The 21,571-nt window shown below is 29.3% G+C and overlaps 1 protein-coding gene across 1 annotated transcript; it reads right to left on the bottom strand.

The window, feature by feature from the left end:
- Positions 1 to 9,184: 9,184 nt before the first annotated feature.
- Positions 9,185 to 10,476, bottom strand: LOC122504798 (THAP domain-containing protein 1 B-like). Its single transcript, XM_043616047.1, has 2 exons — positions 10,124 to 10,476; positions 9,185 to 9,469 (listed from the first exon to the last, which is right to left on the bottom strand). The coding sequence occupies exons 1-2, from the start codon at positions 10,373 to 10,375 to the stop codon at positions 9,218 to 9,220; spliced, it is 504 nt and encodes a 167-aa protein (XP_043471982.1). The 5' UTR covers positions 10,376 to 10,476; the 3' UTR covers positions 9,185 to 9,217.
- Between the last annotated feature and the right edge of the window lie 11,095 nt (positions 10,477 to 21,571).

Genomic DNA, 21,571 nt, shown 5'->3' with positions numbered 1-21,571 from the left:
TCAGATCAGGAAAAGTTATAACAGTGACTGACATAACGTTTTCTTAAGAGTATATGAGAAATTCCATATAAGATTGAGATGTCAAGTTTCTCATTTTATTCACCCTGCATTAAAATTTTAAAAAATTTTGTTTTAAAATTAATAAACTTAAAGTATTAATTTTTTAAAAATATTCTTAAAAACTACAATGTTTTGCTTAAAGTTTTTTAGGAAACTTTTCTACTATTAAAAATAATTAATTTAAGAGTAGAAACAGAAACTTTATCTTGAAGCATAATGACTCAAATTTTAAATATATCTTCATTTCTTTTGAAATGAAATTTGTATCGAATTATATTTCTAACAGTGATGGCTGCGATTTGCAAAGCATTTAAAAACACAAATTAGCTTTAAAAGCAACATAACAAAAAATGAGAATATGTGCCGAATAGTTTGATGAATTTAGTTCTACTATTGTATTTTTTAATATTTGTTTATTACAGATTGTTGATTCTGTAAGTTGAAGTAAAAAAATTTCAATTCAATCAGGGCTCGAACTAGGTCCGTAAATTTGCTTCATGTCCGTGAAAGTCGGTTCGAGCCCTGATAAAATAGTTTTAACAATTATTTTTCAATACATTCGTTTAATAATTAAAAGTTAACACTTTAATCTATTTATGAACAGGGTTGCCACGCAACCTGGAAACCTGGAAAACCTGTAAATGTCAGGGAATTTTATAAACCTTGAAAAAACCTGGAAAAGTCAGGGAATTTTGATAGAAATCCTGGAAAATTGTTATTTTCTAAAGTTTATTCTTGAAATCTAATCTTCCATAAATATTTCAAAATTAATTCAATTTTAAAAAAAGTTGCGTTTACAATTTACAGATATAAGTACAGATGAATTTCAAAAGATTTTAATTTGAAATTTTGAATGAATTTAATTAGAAATCGTCTTAAAGAACGTCGATTTTTAAGAAATTTTAATTATTCCAATTCTTCTGAAATTAGTTTAATTTTTTAATATATACATATTTTCAATTGATTATTAAAAATAATGGATTTATAGAAGAATTTTAATTAAAAACACTAAAAGAAAGTGAATTTTGAAGCAATTACAAATGATTGCAGAATTTCAATTATTTTCAAAAGTAGTAAAATTCTTCTGAGAAATTCAATTATTTCCAAAAATATGAATAAAATTCATGGCAAAATTTCAATTATTTTCAAAAACTTTTATCAATTCAATGATTTTTAATAAATCTACTACTTTAATAAAATTTTCCAAAAGAATTTAATTATTTTAAAAAAAATAATAGAATTTTTCGTTAAAATTTCATTATTTTCATAAATAATAAAACTCATCGCAGACTTTTAATTTTTTTAATACAATTTTAATGGAATTCCTCGAAAAATGAAATTATTCTTAAAAATTTTATTAAAAATCCTCAAAGAAATTCAATTATTTTAAAAACTTTTGCTACAATTTATTTATTAGAATTTAAGTATTATTTTCTATAAAGTTTTAATTAAATTTATTCAAAAAATTAAATTATTTTAATAAATTTTAATGAAATTCTTTGTAATATGTAATTCAATTTTTTTTCAAAATAATTTTAATAAAATTCTTTGTTGAAATTTTAATAATTTCAAAAATCTGTCAAAATTAAATTATTTTCAATGTCTACTATTTCAATAAAATTTCATAATAGAATTCAATTATTTAAAAAGACATTTTAATAAAATTCGTCTCAAGAATTCAATTATTTTTAAAAATTAATATAATTCTTCGCAGAAATTTAATTGTGTTCAACAATTTACAAAAATTCTCGTCAAAATTTCAATAATCTATATGAATTTTTCTCCAAAATTTAATTATTTTCTAAAATTTTAATAAAATTCTTTAGAAAATTTCAATTATTATTTTCAAAAATTATTAGGAGAAATTCAATTATTTTTAATTAAAATTTTAATCAAATTTCCGAAAAATGAACTTATTCTTAAAATTTTTTATTAAAATTTGTCAAGAGAATTTAATTATTAAAAAATTTGTTTATAAAATTCTTTATGAAAATTCAATTTCAAGAAACATTCAATTATTTAATAAAATATTTATTTTTGTATTTCAATTATTAAATTCTCGTGGGTTTTTCTAGTAAATATTGATTAAAAAATGAATTTCAGTTAAAATTTTAGATTATTATTGAATATTCAAATTAAAATCTTGGAAAATTTGAACTTTTCATACTTTTAACTAACAATTTAACAATTCTGTAGAATTAATTGTTTTAAAAAAGTTTAATTGAATTTTTCTTTAATTCTTCAAGTTTTTATTTTCTAATATATATTTAATTGAAGAATGTCAGAATAATCGAAATTACGTAAAAATTAATATTGAAAATAATTGAATATTTATACCAAGAATTTTATCAATTTTGAAAATAATTGAAATCATGCTGCGAATTTTATCAATTTTGAAAATAATTGAATTCTTGCGAAGAATTTTGTCAATTTTAAAAATAATTGAATTTTTTTTAAGAATGTTATTCAAATTTTTGAGAATAACTGAATTCCTGCGAATAATTTTATTATCTATAAAAATAATTAAATTCTTGACAAGATTTTTAAGGAAATTTAGTATTAATTTTTCTTAAAAAGTTTAATGGAATTTTTTTTTAATTATTTGAAGTTTTTAATTTCTAATTTTTTGCATTGAAGAATGTCAGAATAATCGAATTATTTTAGGTAAAATTGAATTGTAAACAAATGGATTTAAAAATTCCTAAAGAAGAACTTATTTAAAAATTATAAAAAAAATTGAGTTCAAGAAGAATTTTAATTAAAAATTCTAGAAATGAAGAATTGAATTGAAATTAAAATAATTTTGAAGAAATTACAGTAACAATATTTTTATTATATAAAATAATGATAGTATCAAGTTTTAATGATTATTATAAAACATGAAGAAAGCGATTACTCCGAGTTGAAGACTCGGAGTGATCGATATCTTCATGTTTTATAATAATATTCTTATATTTTATTAAATTTAAGATTTTTGAAAATCTTAATTTCTGTAAAAAAATAATAATGATTAAAAATTCATTTAAAAACGAAGTTATTGATGTTTTCGAATAATTTTACAATTAAAGAAATTTGTAAATAAATGTAATAGAACAGGAAAAAAATCGTTTTGTCTGGAAATTAGGGAGTTTGGTAAAATTAAAAATTAAAATTAAAATAATAAAATTTAAAAATAAATTAATTTAAAAATAATAAAAATAATATTTAAAATTTAAAAATAATAAAATTTATATTTTTTATAAATATATAAATGTAGTTTTAAAAACCTGGAAAAATTCTGTTTTTTAACCTGGAAAACCTGGAAAAGTCAGGGAATTTGAAATGAGGAAAAGCGTGGTAACCCTGATGAATAAATATAAAAAAAAGTTTCACGACGTTTATTAATAAAATATCATCGAAAATAATAAAAGACTTGTTCAAAAAATTGTACTTAAATAAAAGCCACTTCTATATTCTCAATTGAAAACAGTTGGAATTTCTCACATATTTATCTTTTCAACGTGTTATTCTCACCCTCATTGTTCAATAAGTACATTTGTAAAACACTTTTCTAGCAATTAATCTTCAAAAATCATTTTCACAAATTTTTACAAATTGCTCCAATAAAAAATACGTCAAAAAATAATAATCTGGACAAAAAAGTGTTATACTATTTTACGCTTGAATAATAAAAAAATTTCTATAACTTTGAACCAGCTTAAGAACACAACGTGTCCAACAAAAGTATCTAATAAATATTAAAAAATTAATGTTTTGGCTATGCAAATCGTCAGCTACCAAAGTTACTAACAATTATTAAAATATTATTATACTCTGTATATGTTATATAAACTTGTTGTTGCAAGTTTTAAGAATACTGAATTGTTACTGCAAAATTTATACGTATCTTTAAATTGTGCTTTGATTAGACGCCTTTTTATAATAATTTTCACACTGAACTTTAATTGTCTCATATTTAAATTAATTATCCAATAATTCATTCTTCGATTAATTGGTTTTTTCAGATTTAACTTCATTTTGTATTTCAATTAGAGGATTAGAAATATAAGAAAAGTCGAATGTCGGATTTTTAATCATTCTCAAATTTCTCTACTGTTAATAATGTTAAAGTTAAAGAATGAAATTTGAGACTCTTTAAACTCTGTTATATTTTGCATTTTTTTTGTCTTTCATTGTTTACCATTATTGAAATTTTCATGTTTTCAAATTTCTCTAATTTTTGGTAAATATTCCTTTAGAAATACATGTTTAAATTTAATTTTTTTATCCGTTGACAATTTTAAAATAAAGGTGTAAAAGAATTTGTATTAAATAAATATTTGATTTAAAAAATTGATTTCCTTGTAAACATATTTTCAAAGATGTTAAATTTTAATATTTTGTAAGTAAGGCTGTTGCGAAATTTTTTACTTATATTTTATTTACTTGTTCGAAGATATAATAACTTATGTAGTACCGTAAGGGTGCGATCCCATGAGAGCAGAATACGTCGACCGAAAGCAGAAAATCATGAGTGCAAAAGAGATAGGTAGATATTGTTGTTCTTTTCACTCTCATAATTTTCTGCTTTCGGTCGACGTATTCTGCTCACATGGGATCGAACCCTAACTTGTTGTCGGATGACTTCACTGTTCTGAGATAGAAAGAGAAAAACTCACTCCCTATCTCTCTCTTTGTCTATCTCTTAATCTCTTAATACCTACTGTCTACCTTTCATCTCGTTTTTTGGCGTTGGTGACAGCCACATCAGTATGGGAGGAAGATGGAAAAACTGGAAGTGGAAGAGCAGAAGCGGAACGTTTATAGGATTTTAAAGAAAGTTCATGCTATGCAGCATGAGGAGACAAAGTCTCCGAATAATAAGGAAGTAAGCTCGAATATAATATTTATTTACTCTCCCTGCTACTGTTGGGTTCGAGGATCCATATACAATATTCTTAAAGCTAAAATACAAAAACACTTAAAACTATTCACACCCTGTCCGCTTTTATCCAAAATCCATTTTATTACCTTAATTAAATATATATTTTTTCCATTAAGATTAATGACTAAAATAATAAATAAATCATTATTAAATACTTTTCACATTTTTGATAATATATTTTTTAAATTTTAGCTAAACTAGGTACATGTACATAAATGGGATATTTATTTTAACGAAAATTTAAAGATAAATGTATATGAATGATTTAGGAATTATTCTTTCGTTATACATATTCATATTTTCGTTAAATTTTTTAATTTTAATTAAATTTATTGTAAATAAATATAATAGTATTATAATGATTTAATAAAAATAGTTATATGAAATATATTAATATAACTATTTTATCATATATATAAGTATTTATTTTGGTTTTTAATTTGATGTAAGGTTTTTGAAAATAAATATGCAGATGATTTCATAAATAAAATAAATTTTATTAATTTTCAATAAACGTTTATATATATATATATATATATATATATATATATATAATGCATAAATTTTGATTCTTATAAACTCAGCAACAGATTGTCATAATATATTATAAAAAATATATATTATAAAAATATATTATCATTATAAATTATTAAAAAAAAACTTTTTTTAACTGCAGACCAAGTTGGCAACTTTCTTTTTTGTCAAATTATGTTTTTTAGCATTTACCATTTTAATTTTCGCGAAAAGTCCTCATTCTATTATTCAAATAGAAATCTAATATATAGGCAAGTACGTCACAGGCATGAGTAAAACAAGGAAATTTTATTTGATCTTGTGTAAATTCACAAACGACTAGATCATAGACATTGCTTTTGTTGCAATGCTTGATAAATAATGCTTCAATTTTTATCAACAAATCGTATAATTTTTTATTAGGATGTCGCAATTTCATGTCTTCATTGAATGTAATTAACTTTGCCAAAGGATAATTTTTTACTTTAGAAGCATCTTCGTCAGAGTAAAAAAGGGCAGAACGACAAATTTCGCAATTTAAAAATTTAGATAAACTTTTACAGATTTGACCCGTGACGAAATACATAAGACAATCCAGAACTTCAGGCAGATCATAATCATGATCTGCAGCGTTTGTGAAGTCTGAGAAATCATTGTCTTCGTTCTCGATAACAATATCCAATTTTTCTCGAATTTTTTCTATGCAAGAAGACTTGTTGCTTTTGTATATTTCTTTTAATTTTTCTAATGGAATTAATGGTACCACACGTTTATCATCTTTTATAGAGCAATTGCCTGTACGTGGCGGTGTTAAAATACTGTAAAAAGTTAGGATCTTAAAGATCTGCAAAAAGTGGGAGTTGCAGGATGATTATTGGAACCTCCTGAAAGCCGAACAGTCCCGAAAAATCGCTAAATAAAAAATAAATCAAAACACATATTATATTCTGTTATATTTTATTATCTGACAAATTTGTTGCTGTAATTCCTAGATCGATACCAGAAAAAATAATTGATTTCAATAATTTATGAATACGATGTTTTCTAATTAAAATCAATTATTTACTGATTTTCTAACTTAAACACATAAATAATTTAATAATAACTTTTAAAGGATCATAAATGAAGAAATTGATTAAAATTAGCTATTAATTAAATAAAGTTACTATTAGCCTTCACAAAATAAAGTCAGAAAAAGTCACTTATTTATAAGTAGTAAAAAATTCTAACCAATTTAATTTTTAATTTAATTTAATTTTTAACAATGTAATCTGAATTAAGTCGATAATTAATATATATTTTTAAATATACTAAAAAATTGTAACTTTTTTGATAATATTCTACATTACTTATATAAAATTGGACAGAAATTTGACATTATGACCATTTCTGACTTTATATATATATTTTAAAGTAACGAATGTTTCAAATTTATTTAAATTAACCTCAGTACCTCTAAAGGATCTTGATTGATTCGACCGCTTAAAACATACTCTAGTTTTAATTCTTCAAGGAAATAAGCTGAAAGGTCCAAAGTGGATTGCAGAGTCATCCTCAGCCCTTCTGCAGTTTCAGGTGTTAAAAACTCATTGCGATTTATTAAATTTGCATCAACTTGCTTTTGCCACTCATCCAACCACTCGAGACTCTCTTGCAATATCTATAAACATAATTAAAGTTATTGAATAAATATAGAACAATAAATATATTAAATATTTTAAAAGTTAAAATACATACCCGAAGATCATCAGATTCGAGTCGTAGGGCAGACTCTTCAGTGACTCTATTTAAGGCATCAAACATGTTATTGATTCGTTCGCAAAAATTAGCGGTATCTTCGCAATTTTGTAACCTCGATTCATATGGCTCGTAAAACCTAAGAGCACGAGCAACAGACTTGCTAAATACTTATGTAAATAAAATAATTAAAATAAATTGTTCTAATATATAGAATATAAATAATAAATATAAATAATTCTTAAAAATATAACTAAATTGAAATCTATGTCATATAATATTAAAATATAATCCCAATCAATAGGATTGCCACCTGGATGAATCTAATTAAAAGATTGTCAATTAAATATATGTAGAGTACATTATGAATGTGTTAAAATTATTCAAAAAATATAAATTATATAAGTTTGCGTTTTCGATAAATATCATACCTTTAATTTCGCACCATTCACTAAACGATTTCTGATTGTTTTTATCAGATGAGGTGCATCAGAGAATAAGAATACTTTTCTATTTTCGTCAGCCGGATTCTCAAAATAGTTTTTAAATATTCCTTTGCCCATTTTTCCGCTGCATCCCAAATTTGTCCACATGCGTCTATTTGTAGATGCACCATCCGAAACAATTCCGCAAACTTTAGCTCCAGCTTTTTCTAATAGAATTATTGCTTGCACAACTAATTTCGCCAAAGTATCACCACAAGTTGGTCCATTCGATGCGAAAACAGCAATCGGTTGCGAATATGTGTCGTACAAGGGTTGGAACATTAAGACAAGGCCATAATTGGCCATTTCTGTGTCCAAATCTTTCGGCATATTATCACCAAAATCCTCTACTCCTTTAAATTGCATCGTCTTACGGTCCAACAGCAAATTTTTCCGGGTACTCATTTCGTCAATTAATAATATACCATGACGTTCTATTTCAGTTTTTTTTGACAAATGGTTTTCTAAAACCTCCATAAAACGAGGGTCGAAACCACTGGGGCATTCCATTCTAGAAAAGTATCTACAAAATAGAAATTATAATTAAGACATTTTTATTACAATCGACTTTCATCGTATTTGAAATATATCTTACCTTCGAATAGTTCTAACTTGAGGCAATGGCATCATTTTATTTTCAAGCATCAACCTGTATGTAGCTGGAGAAGGCAAATGTAAAATTAATGACTGGATAAGCCACTCATCAGAATAACGTCGCCCTTTTGGATCATTTGTAGCAGCTGCTTTAAAAATTTCCTGAATGGCAGTTTTTTCGTTAGGGCTAATTTTTACACTTTCAGCAATTAAGTCATCCAACTTTTGTTTCGACATTTGTTTTATTTGTTGTTTGTAGCCATAAATTAGTTTTTTGGACGTTTCAATATTTTCCTGAGCTCTCTCTTTAGCTCTGTCGGCTGAATTTAGTCTTTGCATCACGTTTTTAAATTTTTGTTGCCTTCGAGGACTTAAATCATTTTGTTTAAAGTATTTTGATTCCTTTCTATGTTGCCTACGAATTTTTTTCATACTTAATCGTTGTTTTACCACATTGCAACAATTACACTGGTGCCTTTTTTTTTCTTCCTCCTTCTTTAAAATGACTGAACACTTATTATGGCGAACAATGTTTATTGTATCTTTATAAGCAAAAGAATTGAGGTCTCTCGCATTAGCATCAGTCACTTTAATATTAGGACATCCGCGGCATACTTGAAGTTCATGAACATTTTGTATTGCTGTTTCTAATTCTTTTGTGGAATGTAGTTCTTCCTCCTGAATATTAAGTTCAGCGTTGTTAAACACTTTGCCATTAATTTTAATTAAAAGCGTCATGTTTTCGTCTAATGTTACTTCTTTCGTGGAAACGGAATCAATATGACCATTTTCGCATTTTACTCCAATTCGATCGATAAATGTTATTCCTTGCGTGCTACTCCAAATAACATTTATTTTACTCCACGTGAATGGTAAATTAATGGGCGTCTTATTTTTTAAAATTTTATCGAATAAGTCCTTTGCTGAAAATTCTGCGTCGATCTGGGCGAGTTTCATTATTTGATGGATCATCGCTAAGAGTTTCCGTAATATTCTCGACTTTTAATTTCTTCTTAGGATTCTCTATTTCTTTCTTTTCATCCTGTTCTTTTCTTTTTAGAGATAATGTTCGAGGTTTTGGAGACGGTTTTTTAGGACGGCCAAGATTCAAAGATGGTACAGCATCATCACGCAGTAGAGGTTTTAGATACGGAGTCTAAAAAACGATTAATATAATTAGGAATATTTCTATAAATAATTAAAATCTTTCTAAAATGTTTTATATTATACATTTTTCGGATATTCGATAATAAAAACGCAAGCAAAATTTATATAAAACACAGACAACGATTTTCATAATTTATTACACCAAGAGAAAGATCTTTTTAGATGAAATATACTATGTTTACTTAAAACTTAGTTTACCTTTATTTTATATTCAAACTTTATCTTTCTGGGTGATTTTAAATTACATGTATATTTTTTAAACTTAAAATCTAACAAACTTATTAAATATATTTCTTGTTTAATTGATTTAACCAAAACAATATTTTTCTGAATTAAAAATAATTATTTAAACAAATAATATTTTAAAATACAATAACAGACTTTTTTGTATAATATTTAAATTGCAGTTATAAATTGAATTAAACTAATTAATATATTTCAAATTACTTTTGAATTTAAATTAAACAGCAAAATTTTTCTTATTGAATTGTAAAATTAACCATTTTTAATTACAAATTAGTTATAAATAATTTTTACAATGAATAATTACTTAAATAAATATCTATAAACAATCAATTTTAAATTTCCGTATATTAAAATAAAATTAAAACAATTATATACAGTCAAATCTTGAGATACTTACCCTTGCAACAATATTTCCATCACGGTCTTTAAATACCTTTTCGCGAATGATATCGTCATCTTTAAAATGTTTGCTACAAACATGATGACCCGCCTTTAATTTGATGTCATCCCTCAAGATTGCTATTTGCCATTGTTTAATTATTTTTTGTTTGTTTGGAACTCGGAACATGCTTATGTTTTCCTTTTTATCTATTTCACGATTACTGTCGTAACCCGACTTGCAACCAAAAGCGACACATTTCCACCCCATTGCACAAAATTCCTTAACTTAACAAAAATTTAAGAATATTCTAATCACATTTCTTCATACTTTTTTCGAAAAGCTTGAAAAGAAAACATCAAAGTCCGTTAAAAGAGTTAAAAGAAAACGGTTGAACTATAGGAAATATAGCCGTGGTAAATAAACATCGGACTGATGCATACGTGGCGCCACGCAGTGGAGGATAACGACATATTTACTGTGTGAAAGAGAGAGTGTCACCGGGCTGCTTCCAGCCTCCGCCTTAAGATCTCTGTGTAGAGCTTGTATCCAGAGTGATTCCTCTATATTCCTCTACCTTTCTCCCTTCCCCTTTCTTAACCAACGGTACGATCACTCCCGTTTTCAATCTCTCTAGCTACCCTTGTCCCTTCCACACCTTATTAATTACTGCCCACATCTCTTTCCTAATTACTTCCCCCAATACTTTAAACTCTCCGCTTCCATCCCGCCGAAACCAGCTGCTTTATTCCTTTTCATCCTGTTGATTGCATTGTCCACTTCCTCCCTGCTTATTTCCTCACACTCTGCTTCATCTGCCGCCATTCTCCTTTCTCCCACCACTCTACCATCTACTCCCCACTGAGCTCCTTAAAATACCTAGTCCACTGTCCCATATTTATGCCCTTATCCATCCCTCCTTTTCTTTTTCTTTCTCTATTTAATACTTCCAATTCCCTCCCTTTCCTCTCTGCCTCTTCCACCTCTTCTAAAAATTTCCTTTTTTCCGTTCTATTATCTTCTCGTGCACATCTTGCCTTCTCTTGTACTCTTTTCTGTCTATATGTCCTTTTCTCCACAGTTTAATGTTTTCCTTCATCGCATCCTTACTTGTGTCACATTCCTTGTCCCACCAACCCCTCCTTGTGTTCTCCTTTCCTTCTTCCTTCGGCATCCCCTCTTTCACCCTTTGTACGGCTCGCACGATGCTTTCAACTCTTTCGTTAACCCTCGCCTCCTCACCATTTTCTATCCACTGTTCCTGCATCCTTTTTTCGAATTCTCTCAACTTTTCTACCCTCTACTTGCCCATTTTTTCTACCCTTTCCTCCTTTTCTCTCCTCGCGTCTTTTTTCCTTTCCACTTTTCCTTTTAGCTGGACAATAATCGGGAAATGCTCTGAACCCAGTTTCATTCCCACCTTCATCGCACTCAGCCTCTTTCTCACCTTTTCCTCAGCCACACAGTGGGATAGATTTCAAATCTAGGTGGACAAAATGCCAAAAATGAAAGTTGATAAATTAATGTTTATGTATAAGGAACATAATTTAAAGTATGTTTTTAGAAGAGTCCTGAAGTTTAGAAACCCAAAAATTATTTTTTTTAGCTATATTCATGTGTAAACAATGCGCTTCTACGAGTATTTGATATTCCCTTGATTCTCAGCTTACGATTGAGACGTGTTTAATACGCAATACTTTTAAAAAATTAGAAATTTTTTTAACGTTATAGTTTATTGTATAAGTTAACTATATTGTATAGTAAATTTCCTGTTTTATAGTTTATAAAAGTTAAAACCATCAATTGCGGTAAGTACGTGCCAAAGGAAATTATACATCGATTAAAAAAGTATAGAAATAAAAATTATTAAACTTTATTAATTTTATTTTCACATTTTCTGACAACTAAACATATAAGCTTAAAGCACAAAAAAAATTATTGATTACTTTTGCTTACTTTGTCTTATATTTGACTTTAAAAATTATATTATGGTTAAGGTTATATTCATTAATATTTAAAAAATGAATCTTACTATCAGAATCTTATGTTTGACAGATTAAAATATCATTTATTTGCTATTTTTGCGTGATAATTTAGGTTAATTAAATAAATAATTAATTTAATTATCATTTAATTATATTAAATTTTTTAAAAATGCGTTAAATTACAAAAACGAAGATACAAAAATAACATATTGCATAATTGATCTATATTTTAGGAATAATGGGTTCCGCGTATTTAAATATTAGTCTTACAAATCATGATTTGTTCACTGAAATTCAGATTTCCGCTTTTTCATGCAAGAAATACACAACTGAGGCATCAGCTTGTCTTTACAAATTTTTAAGGGATAAAATGGGCAACAATTGGATTGAAGAAGAGTGGTTTGGAAAAGAAATTGATACAAAAATTACTGCATTTTATAGTAATATATCGAGAAGGTGGAATGCTGTTGGAGTACGTGGAATACGCACCAATTTCTTAGAAAAAAATTAAAATTGGCTTCAGTTACAGTTTATCTTACCAAATACTTCCAGTAATTTACTTTTAAAGATTAATTTCTTTTAATCTTGAAGACAAATTATTTTTACGTCATTTTTCAATTAAAATATTTTAGGCAGAAGTAATGTCGGTCGTCCAAAAAAGGATTTAAATGATTGTAGTTTAAAAACGAAAAAGAGAAAAGTAGAAGAAATATTAAACACCATTCAATGCGAGCAATTAGTATTTGCAACAAAAACTGTTTTATATAATGAAGGAAAGAGAGCTGCATCAGATCTTCTTGTGCAATCTACTCAATTATCATCATCTCAAGCAGTTAATACGCGTCGCGATTTGAAAAAAGCTCAATCAGCAGTAGGAGTTACTCCATATACTCCAGAGAAAGCTTTGGCGCATATTTTTAATGCAGGAATGACAAAGGATGTATACATTGAGACCCGCCCAGTGGGCACACTTGTTCAAAAGACGTCCTAAGGATGTCTTTTTGCGGACGTCTTTTGGACTTGTACAAAAAGACGTCTTTAAGACGTCTTAAAGACGTCCTATTCATGTTCTGTCTTGGCCATTAGATGTCTTTAAAGTGTCTAAAAGACGTCTTTTTCATTCAACATTTGAAAATAGAAAAATTTTCATAAATAGAAAATATTATTTTCTAAGTTCAACTTGGACTTAGAAATTTATTAATGTGAAATTCATTGGAATTTTTCTAAGTTAAATTCATTTCATTGACAAGTGAGATCGTTAACTTTGTAGAGGTTCATATCTGTCTTTAACGGCTGAGGTGCTTAAGGCGCAGTGCTTCAAGCCCAAGGTATCCGAGTTCGATCCCAGCTTCGTAGGAATTTTTTCATTATTTCTCCACATTTTAAAAAAAATAAAATTAAATTTAAAATAAATTTAATACAATGTTACTGAATTTCAACTTAGAAAGTGTTATAAAAGAAATGTTTATTTTAGATCTGAAGGAATGTAAAAAGGACGTCCAAAAGACATCTTAAAGACGTCTTTTAGATGTCCCTTTTATGTCTTTTAGACGTCCTTTCTTATGTCTTTTAGACGTCTTTTGGACCAGACATAGAACGTCTTTTAGTTGTCTTTTTGATGACTCAGAGACATTGCCATCATTGTTCCCGAATCGTCCGCGGACAAAAAGGGACGTCTTTAAGACGTCTTTTAGACGTCCCTGTGCCCACTGGGCGGTTAGGAGCTAAGAAAAGAAACGCGAATATTTATCCTTCTTATGAAGAAGTTAAGAAAGTGAAAGCGCATTGTACTCAAGAAGGGGTGACTGTTTCAAACAGAGGTGAGCAAAAATATTCGAAAAAACTATAAATAATTCGCAAAGAAAATTATCACCGCGGGCATAGTGGCCACTAGTGTCGCATTGCAATTTTATATCTCCAATATTCTTCATTTTTTTAAATGTTTCTAGGTGCTTAAGTACCTTTACAAAATTTATTGCAACATACTGCAACGCGACTTTTATGCTCCAACAAATTGTTACCTGGAGTAAAGAGAGTTTAATTAATTTGCAAATGGGGCGCAGATGGAAGTTCAGGATACTCAGAATATATGCAGAAACCTACTGATTCTCTCGCGGATATGGATGCTACTGACTAGGACTCTAACGTGACTGATGCCAATTTGTTCCTTATGACATTAGTTCCAATGCACCTTATTGGATTAAGGAATATTGGACCTTAGGAATAAAAAACTAAGGCTTCGAGGCATTACTTCAGAACAAGCTGATATAATAAAAACGCTGCAAAAACGCATACATCACGAGTTACATCAAACACGGAAAAAAAGAAATTAGCTGCAGCAGTAAACAGATGTTTGCTGTAAAATTTCTGAAAATTAGCTACCACAGATAAGAAGTTTGCAGTGGCAGCGAACATGTTAGCTGTGACAGCAAACATTAGTAAAAATTTATGCGAGTTTGCTGTCATAGCGAACTTGTTTGATCTCACAGCGAACTTGTTCGCTGTCCCTATTTCAATGAACAAGGTTTGCTGTGGCAGCAAAATGTTCGCTGCCACAGCAAACCCTTTCTATGCGTGAAAAATGGGAATAAGAGTTGACAAATTGGTTCAAGGGAAGGGCACATCCAACACTGGAAATGTAGGAAGAACTTTTTTCGAAAATTATAAAAATTCTGCCAATATCACAGGAGTTGATGGAAATTTAATTCGAAGGTTTGGAATTATTATGATAGCTTTGTCAAGTGGGTACTCTTTAAACATCACGAATTTTAATAACTTTGCAAAGGACACCGCTAATTTGTACGTTGAAAAATATTCATGGTATCGGATGCCAGTCAGCGTACACAAAATCCTTATTCATGGAGGTGCAGTTGCTGAAGCGATTATTCTGTCAATAGGGATGATGTCTGAAGAGGCTCAAGAAGCCAGTAATAAAATATATAGACGAGTTCGAGAAAGACACACTAGAAAATGCAGTCGCTTAGACACAACAACTGACTTAATGAAAATGATGCTTCAACAAACAGATCCAATCATTGCTGAATTACGAGGTTTGCCAAAAAAAGTAAAAAAGAGCTGCCTGATGATGTACTACCATTACTAATTCTCGACTCATTGACCGAAGATGAATAAACTCTACCGCTATTTTTAATAAGTTAATTATAAAGTTGATACTTAAAGACTCTATATTCATTGTTAATATATAGTTGATTTTTTCTAAACTATATTTATTGTTGTTATAAATAAAATTAACTGGTAATTAATTTATAAAAATGTTTTAACCTTTGGTCTAAATGAAAAATAAAATTTGTTTCTAATTTTTTGATTCGAAAGTGCAAATAATTTTTATATTATTCGTAACCAGCGACCTTGAAATCCCTTTGATAGCAAGTTTTAAGTCATTCATCATGTTTTAAAAATTTGTTTTTCATATTGCATTTGCCATTTTAAAAATGCAAAAACTAACTTCACATTCGTGATCAGCGACCTCAAAAACCTATTAGTACCCAGTTTTTGATAAATCTATGATGTTTTTCGAAATTCATTAGCCATATTGTCTGCTATCTGAAATCGACACTTTTGTGCATTAGGAATAAAAAATATCGTAAGTAACACGAGAATAAAGGCAGCCAATTTCTTTACGATGATTTTTGTGACACGAGTGGAGGTCGACTCGTGTCACAAAAATTACCGTAAAGACATGGCTGCCTTTATCCTCTTGTTGCTTAATATACTATACTCTTAAAGAGCCTCTATTTACATTTTAAAATCCGTTTGATTTTTTAAATTATCCAGATTGTTGACAAATTGAAATAATTACAAAAAGGTAACCTTTTAGCTTTTATAAATGTGTCAAATCTTGGGTGCCAAACCACCCCAGTTTTCCGTTAGTCTATAAAAAAATCATATTTCCGTTCTAGGGTTAATAAGAACTCGTACATTCATTAAAATTCCATTTATTATCGCGCGTTATTGAAAAGGCGCGCTACAGCGCTATGCTCGGATTTACGTTTTATTTTTTTCTCAAAAACTACTGACTGTCCGATGAATTGGGATTAAAGGTAGCATATTTTTTCTATGGCTCTTCAAAAATTATAATCAATTGTTTAAACAATTGATTTAAATATTTTTTAATATTTTAATTTTTTGAATAAAAATATATTTCAATACGTACAACTTAAGAGATCATAAACTAAAATCCGTTAAGGAGAACCACAGATATATAATTTTCAAAAAAGTACAAAAAAATTAAAAATCCAATAAGTCCGTTAATTTTTAAAATTTTTCAAAATCGCTTGGGGACTTTATCAATTACCGCCAGAGGGTATAAAGTACCCAGTTTCAATCCATGCCCAAAATCTAGTAAAATTTTTTTCATCCCACATGCACAAAAATGGCGCTTTCTGATAGCAAACGACAGGGAGTAAAGTCATTCATTTCTTCGACCATATAAAAATGGCGGCCGTGTTCTCTCATGGGCAAGAAAATCAGCTGTTCCCATGCGTTATTCTTGCTCATGGGAGAAAACTGACGCTTTCATACAAGTCGAACAAGTGAATGATTTTTACTCCCTGTCGTCTGCTATCTGAAATCGCCACATTTGTGCATATTGGAATAAAAAATATCGTAAGTAACATGGGAATAAAGATAGCCGATTTGTTTACGATGCCTTTATACCCTTGTTGCTTTATATATTATTGTGTTGAACTGACGTGGAATACAACAAATTTAATTAAATTATTATATACATTTAAAAAAGAAAATTTTATTATTAATAATACATAATAGTAAAAATAATTAATAAATAATAATTTATTACTATTATGATATATATATATATATATATATATATATATATATTAATTAATAATATATTAATTAAATGTTTGATTTTATTGTTGATAAATAATGTTTTTAAAAATCTTGGAAAATATTTTAATAGTTAATAAATCAAATGATGTTGTTATTAATAGTGGCCGGTTAATTACCATTGTTAATTTTTAATTCCTTCACAGTACTGATTTTAATACTTTTTTAACTCCGACATAGTACTGATTCGGTTTTCGAGTCAGTATACTCCCAGTACTGATCGAGTTCCGAGAGTCAGTACTGATTGTGAGTCAGTACCATGCCAGTGTTTAACTCTGTCATAAGTCCAGAAATTTTTATTTGGGAGGGTGGGTCGTTATAAACTTTTTTTTAATTTAGGACGCTAATAGGTCTTAAAAACTGTGTATACTTGTCCAGAATACATGTGCAAAATTCGATTGCTGTTCCACGATACATTTCGTCTGCGCATTGACGTTAAACATCGAAAACTGTAGGTAAATTTACAAAAAAGTTGCAAATAAGGCAATTTTTTTCTTTACTTATCTCCAAAATTTATTAGTAAAAATCGGTTCTCATAGACACCAAAACACGTACAAATTTTTGTAGGACCTATACCTGTTCTAAAGAACCCTGTTAAAACATCGATAAAGCATTCAAATCGAACCGTTTTTGTATAAATTCCGGCCATTACTGATTTCTGCTTGACAAAAGTTAATATTTAAAGTTTAGTTTTTTTTGTTTATGTTTTCAAAATAAATATAGATATTCGCAGTGCTTTGCCACCTTAGATTAACTTGTGTAAGTCATAAGGGCAGAGGACTCACTTCTTTGTGGTGGCTGCAACTTAAGTCCCACCGTTCCACATCCAACCAAACACCCTCTCATGTGGGACAAGTTTTACGTTTTAAAGTCCTTTTTGTTTTAAAACATTGGCACATGTTTTCGGTCTTGGAGTCTAACGAATGGGATGGAAGATTATTGACGATAATAGAGTTTATTCTGAATGGAGCAGACTTAGATGTGGGGCCCATCAGAGATCATCACTGTCCTCAGTTCTCTTCAATCTATCTATAACAGATCTTGGTGATGGAGTTAAATTTTGTAAATATCATAAGTATATGATAAGACTCAAGCAATGGTGTTTGCAACGGGCAGCAGTCCTCCTATAGCTACTCTTTCTCCTCTTGAAGTAAGTGGAACTCCTATAGTATATAAGAAACGATGAACGATCTGGGGATTATTTTAAAAAGAACTTGTTTCGGAAAGAAAATATTTTTGAAATTTCTCGTACAATTTTTATGGTTTTACAACAACTGCACAAAAACGAAGCATCCCTCTGTACATCAACTTATTTATACTTTTAGTTAATTCACATATTCTCCCTATTTTTGACTACTGTTGTTCGGTATACGACGATATTACTGATGAACTAAATGATAAGTTGGAAAGATCTTTAAATGCGTGTATTCTTTTTATTTTTAACTTACCTAAGTTTGAAGATGTTACACAATATTCAATTAAGTCTAGGTATTTTTTTATTTTTTTCTTTATATTATCTGTGAGAATGTAATATACGAATGTTATATACATTTTTAATACTGGTAATTCGTATTATTGTATTATTATAATTTCTTAGGTTATTGGCTGGGACAAGATTTAAGGTTATAGATTCTACGTTATGCTGCGTCATGAATAATGCATTCAATATCTGTAGATTTTTAATAGTACATTGTGCAACAAGGGAGGTAAGTCCGAGTTTATGTACCGAGCACAATATTGAAAAATCAGTCAGAGAAGCAGGCGCAATGCGCCTACATCACAGGGTTTCGTGGCCTAAGAATAAATAAATAATAATTTATTTAGACATTTTTTTTGTACTTAAGATTGAAATTTTTTTTATTACCATAGTAATAAAAAATTGTTGCCATGGTAACGGTTGTTATGTCAACCATTAACATAGCAACGGTTGCCATTTGAACGGTTGTTATGTTGTCTTAAGACATAAGACATAAGACTTAATACATAAGACGTAAGAACTACGGACGGACACCGAAGTCTCGCTATAAGGGTTTTGGCCCTTGGCCACGAAACCCTAAAAACAAGTCGTAGCACGAGCGAAGCGAGTGCGAAGACGAGTTTTTCAATATTGTGCGAGGTCAGAAACGAGGTTTCCTTCCTTGTTGCATACTTTACTTTATACAACAAAGGCGTATTATGATTACTCTATGCTACCTGTACCGGTGCATGCTAAGTTCTCCCATATAACCCAGCTGGTCAATAAAGTAACCATTATTGCCGTTGGGAGATAAAGGGTACTTCATTGACCTGTAAGAGGTCAATAATGTACCCTTTATTTCCCTAGGACTATAATGGTTTCTTTATTGACTGCTGGGTTATAAGGGGGAACTTAGTACGCGCCTGTACAGGTAGATAAAGTGACCATAATACGCCTGAATTGTATAAAATATTTTTTCCACTGTTTCTTATGTAATGTCCCTTAGAGGTCTTATTAGCCCTAGGAACCTTTAATTTTAATATATTTACAATATTTACCTGTATAAATCCGTCGCGCGCTGTTAGTCAACAGGTCTTACTTGGGGCCTCTGTCACTTCTTTGTCAACCCTTTCTACAGATTGCATATGCGACGCAACACTGGTCAATCGGACATCGAGATAAACGGATCTTGTATGATGTGCCGTTGTTCGATATCCGTCAAGTTTTAAGGAGAAGGGTCAATAAGGCCTACTTTTGGCCCCCTTGAAATTTACATTTAAATGCTTTAAATATATTTTCCACTAAAGAAAAATAATTTCCCTTGTGCTTTTTTACAAACTTCGGCCAAAGTACTTACAGTTTACAACTTTCAACATTTGACACCCTGCAGAGAAAAGACATGGGGGAGGGGGGGGTCAACAATGGCAAAAAATAGTGTGACATAATATGTGGATGGCCCCTAAATAAATTCTAGAAGTTGTATTATTGTACATTGAACTCACCTCGGTGACACGACTATATTACAAGCAACGCAAATGTTGAAAGTTGTAAGCTGTAAGTACTTTGGCCGAAGTTTGTAAAGAAGCACAAGGGAAATCAGGAGAATAAATGAAACAATATTAATAATAGTAGTAAAATTTAAAGAAAACTAATAAATGTAATAGAAATGTATTTCTACAATATATGTACATATATAAATTATGTAATATATAATAGGGGAAGTGCGCCTGTTGTGGGCATTTGTGTAATAGCTGTGAGCATAATAAAGAAAATTTGCATTAAATAAATAAAAAAGTAATTTTGTATTGTTCTCGAAGAGCAACATATGGGTGTAGATTCGTTCAGAAAAAAGGGTTTATTTTTTTTGCAGTGTTGTCATTATATTTTGTGATTTACCTTCGTGTTTAACCAAAATCCTGCATCACAAAATGTGTTGGTCTTTTTAAAAAATGACTGTCATTCCCGGTTGTAGGCACCTTTATGTTAAGGGGGCTCTACCATCTGACAATGATGTGGACTACTGTCTCATCTATCTAAACTTTCTGCCAAGGAAATTGACAGCCGCAAACTCCATTAAATGCGATGAATATAGTCGTTCAGTGCATTAGAAGTGCGTTATGATATGCGGGCCAGCTACTTCACATGCTAGCATTATGCTTCTGTTAGCGATGAGCATAGTGTGAAAACGTGTCATCATTTTTGTTCTGTATCCCGGCAAAGTCTCTTCAAATAAAGAAACTTTCATTTCTTCTTTATTTGTGTTGGTTTCCTTTAATATTTTTCCATTTTTAGCGGATATTTCAAGGGTGCCCACAACCGGGTACAAAAATTTTTTTGTCAAAAAATTTCCATTTCACTAAATCTCTTATTCGGAAATTTCGTTAATTATTACATTATAAACGTTGTTCTTGTCATGATTTTTTACAAAACATTCTTCTATCGATTTTAGAAATTTAAATAATCGAATGTTAGGGTGTGTGATGACTTCGCTTCCTTCTTCGCACTGTACAATCTGAGAAATCGGATTGTTAATGACTGCAAAATTATTATTTTCATTTGAAAATATGAACTCCGATCTGCATATTTCACATTTGTGAAATGTCCAAAATTTTTTTGCTACGATTCCGGCGACATAGTACATAAGACAGTCAATAACATAGGGTAGAGTATAATCATGTTCAGTTACACTTACGAAATCTAAGAAGTGACAATCTTCTTTTTCAATAACAATGTTGAGTTTGTCCTTAATATCTTTAATGAAGTCTTGTCTTGAACTTTTATTATTGTTTTTAAATATTTCCTTTAATTGTAACATTGTCATTAGTGGCTTGGTCGAGGTGTTAGGAAGAGAGCAATTTCCTGTTGGAGTAGGTTTTAAAATGCAATAGAAGCTTAAAATTTTATATATATTTGCAGGAAAGTCGGGGTACCGGGATGGTCGTTCGTTCCTCCTGCCAATCTAACAGTGCCAAAGAACCTCTGAATAAAATTGAATAATATCAAAAAATATTGTTAAATTAGTACTACCAGTTAATTACTTACAACAAAAATGCACAGAAAAATTTTTTACCGGAAACAGCTATAAATTTCACTATATTAACGAAACTTGTAGTTATTTTAGTTCAGACTTTCGCTATTCTGGAGAAACTTATCGCT

Source organism: Leptopilina heterotoma, unplaced genomic scaffold, assembly GCF_015476425.1.
Source record: "Leptopilina heterotoma isolate Lh14 unplaced genomic scaffold, ASM1547642v1 Lhet_32, whole genome shotgun sequence".
In the NCBI taxonomy this organism is placed as follows: domain Eukaryota; kingdom Metazoa; phylum Arthropoda; class Insecta; order Hymenoptera; family Figitidae; genus Leptopilina; species Leptopilina heterotoma.
This window is presented reverse-complemented; position numbering and strand designations above follow the sequence as displayed.

Excerpts from the sequence above, each read along its gene's own strand:
- LOC122504798 (XM_043616047.1), bottom strand. The coding sequence starts at position 10,375 with ATGGGGTGGAAATGTGTCGCTTTTGGTTGCAAGTCGGGTTACGACAGT. Across the intron at positions 9,470-10,123 it reads ATGGAAATATTGTTGCAAGG|ACTCCGTATCTAAAACCTCT; the intron begins GTAAGTATCTCA and ends ATCGTTTTTTAG.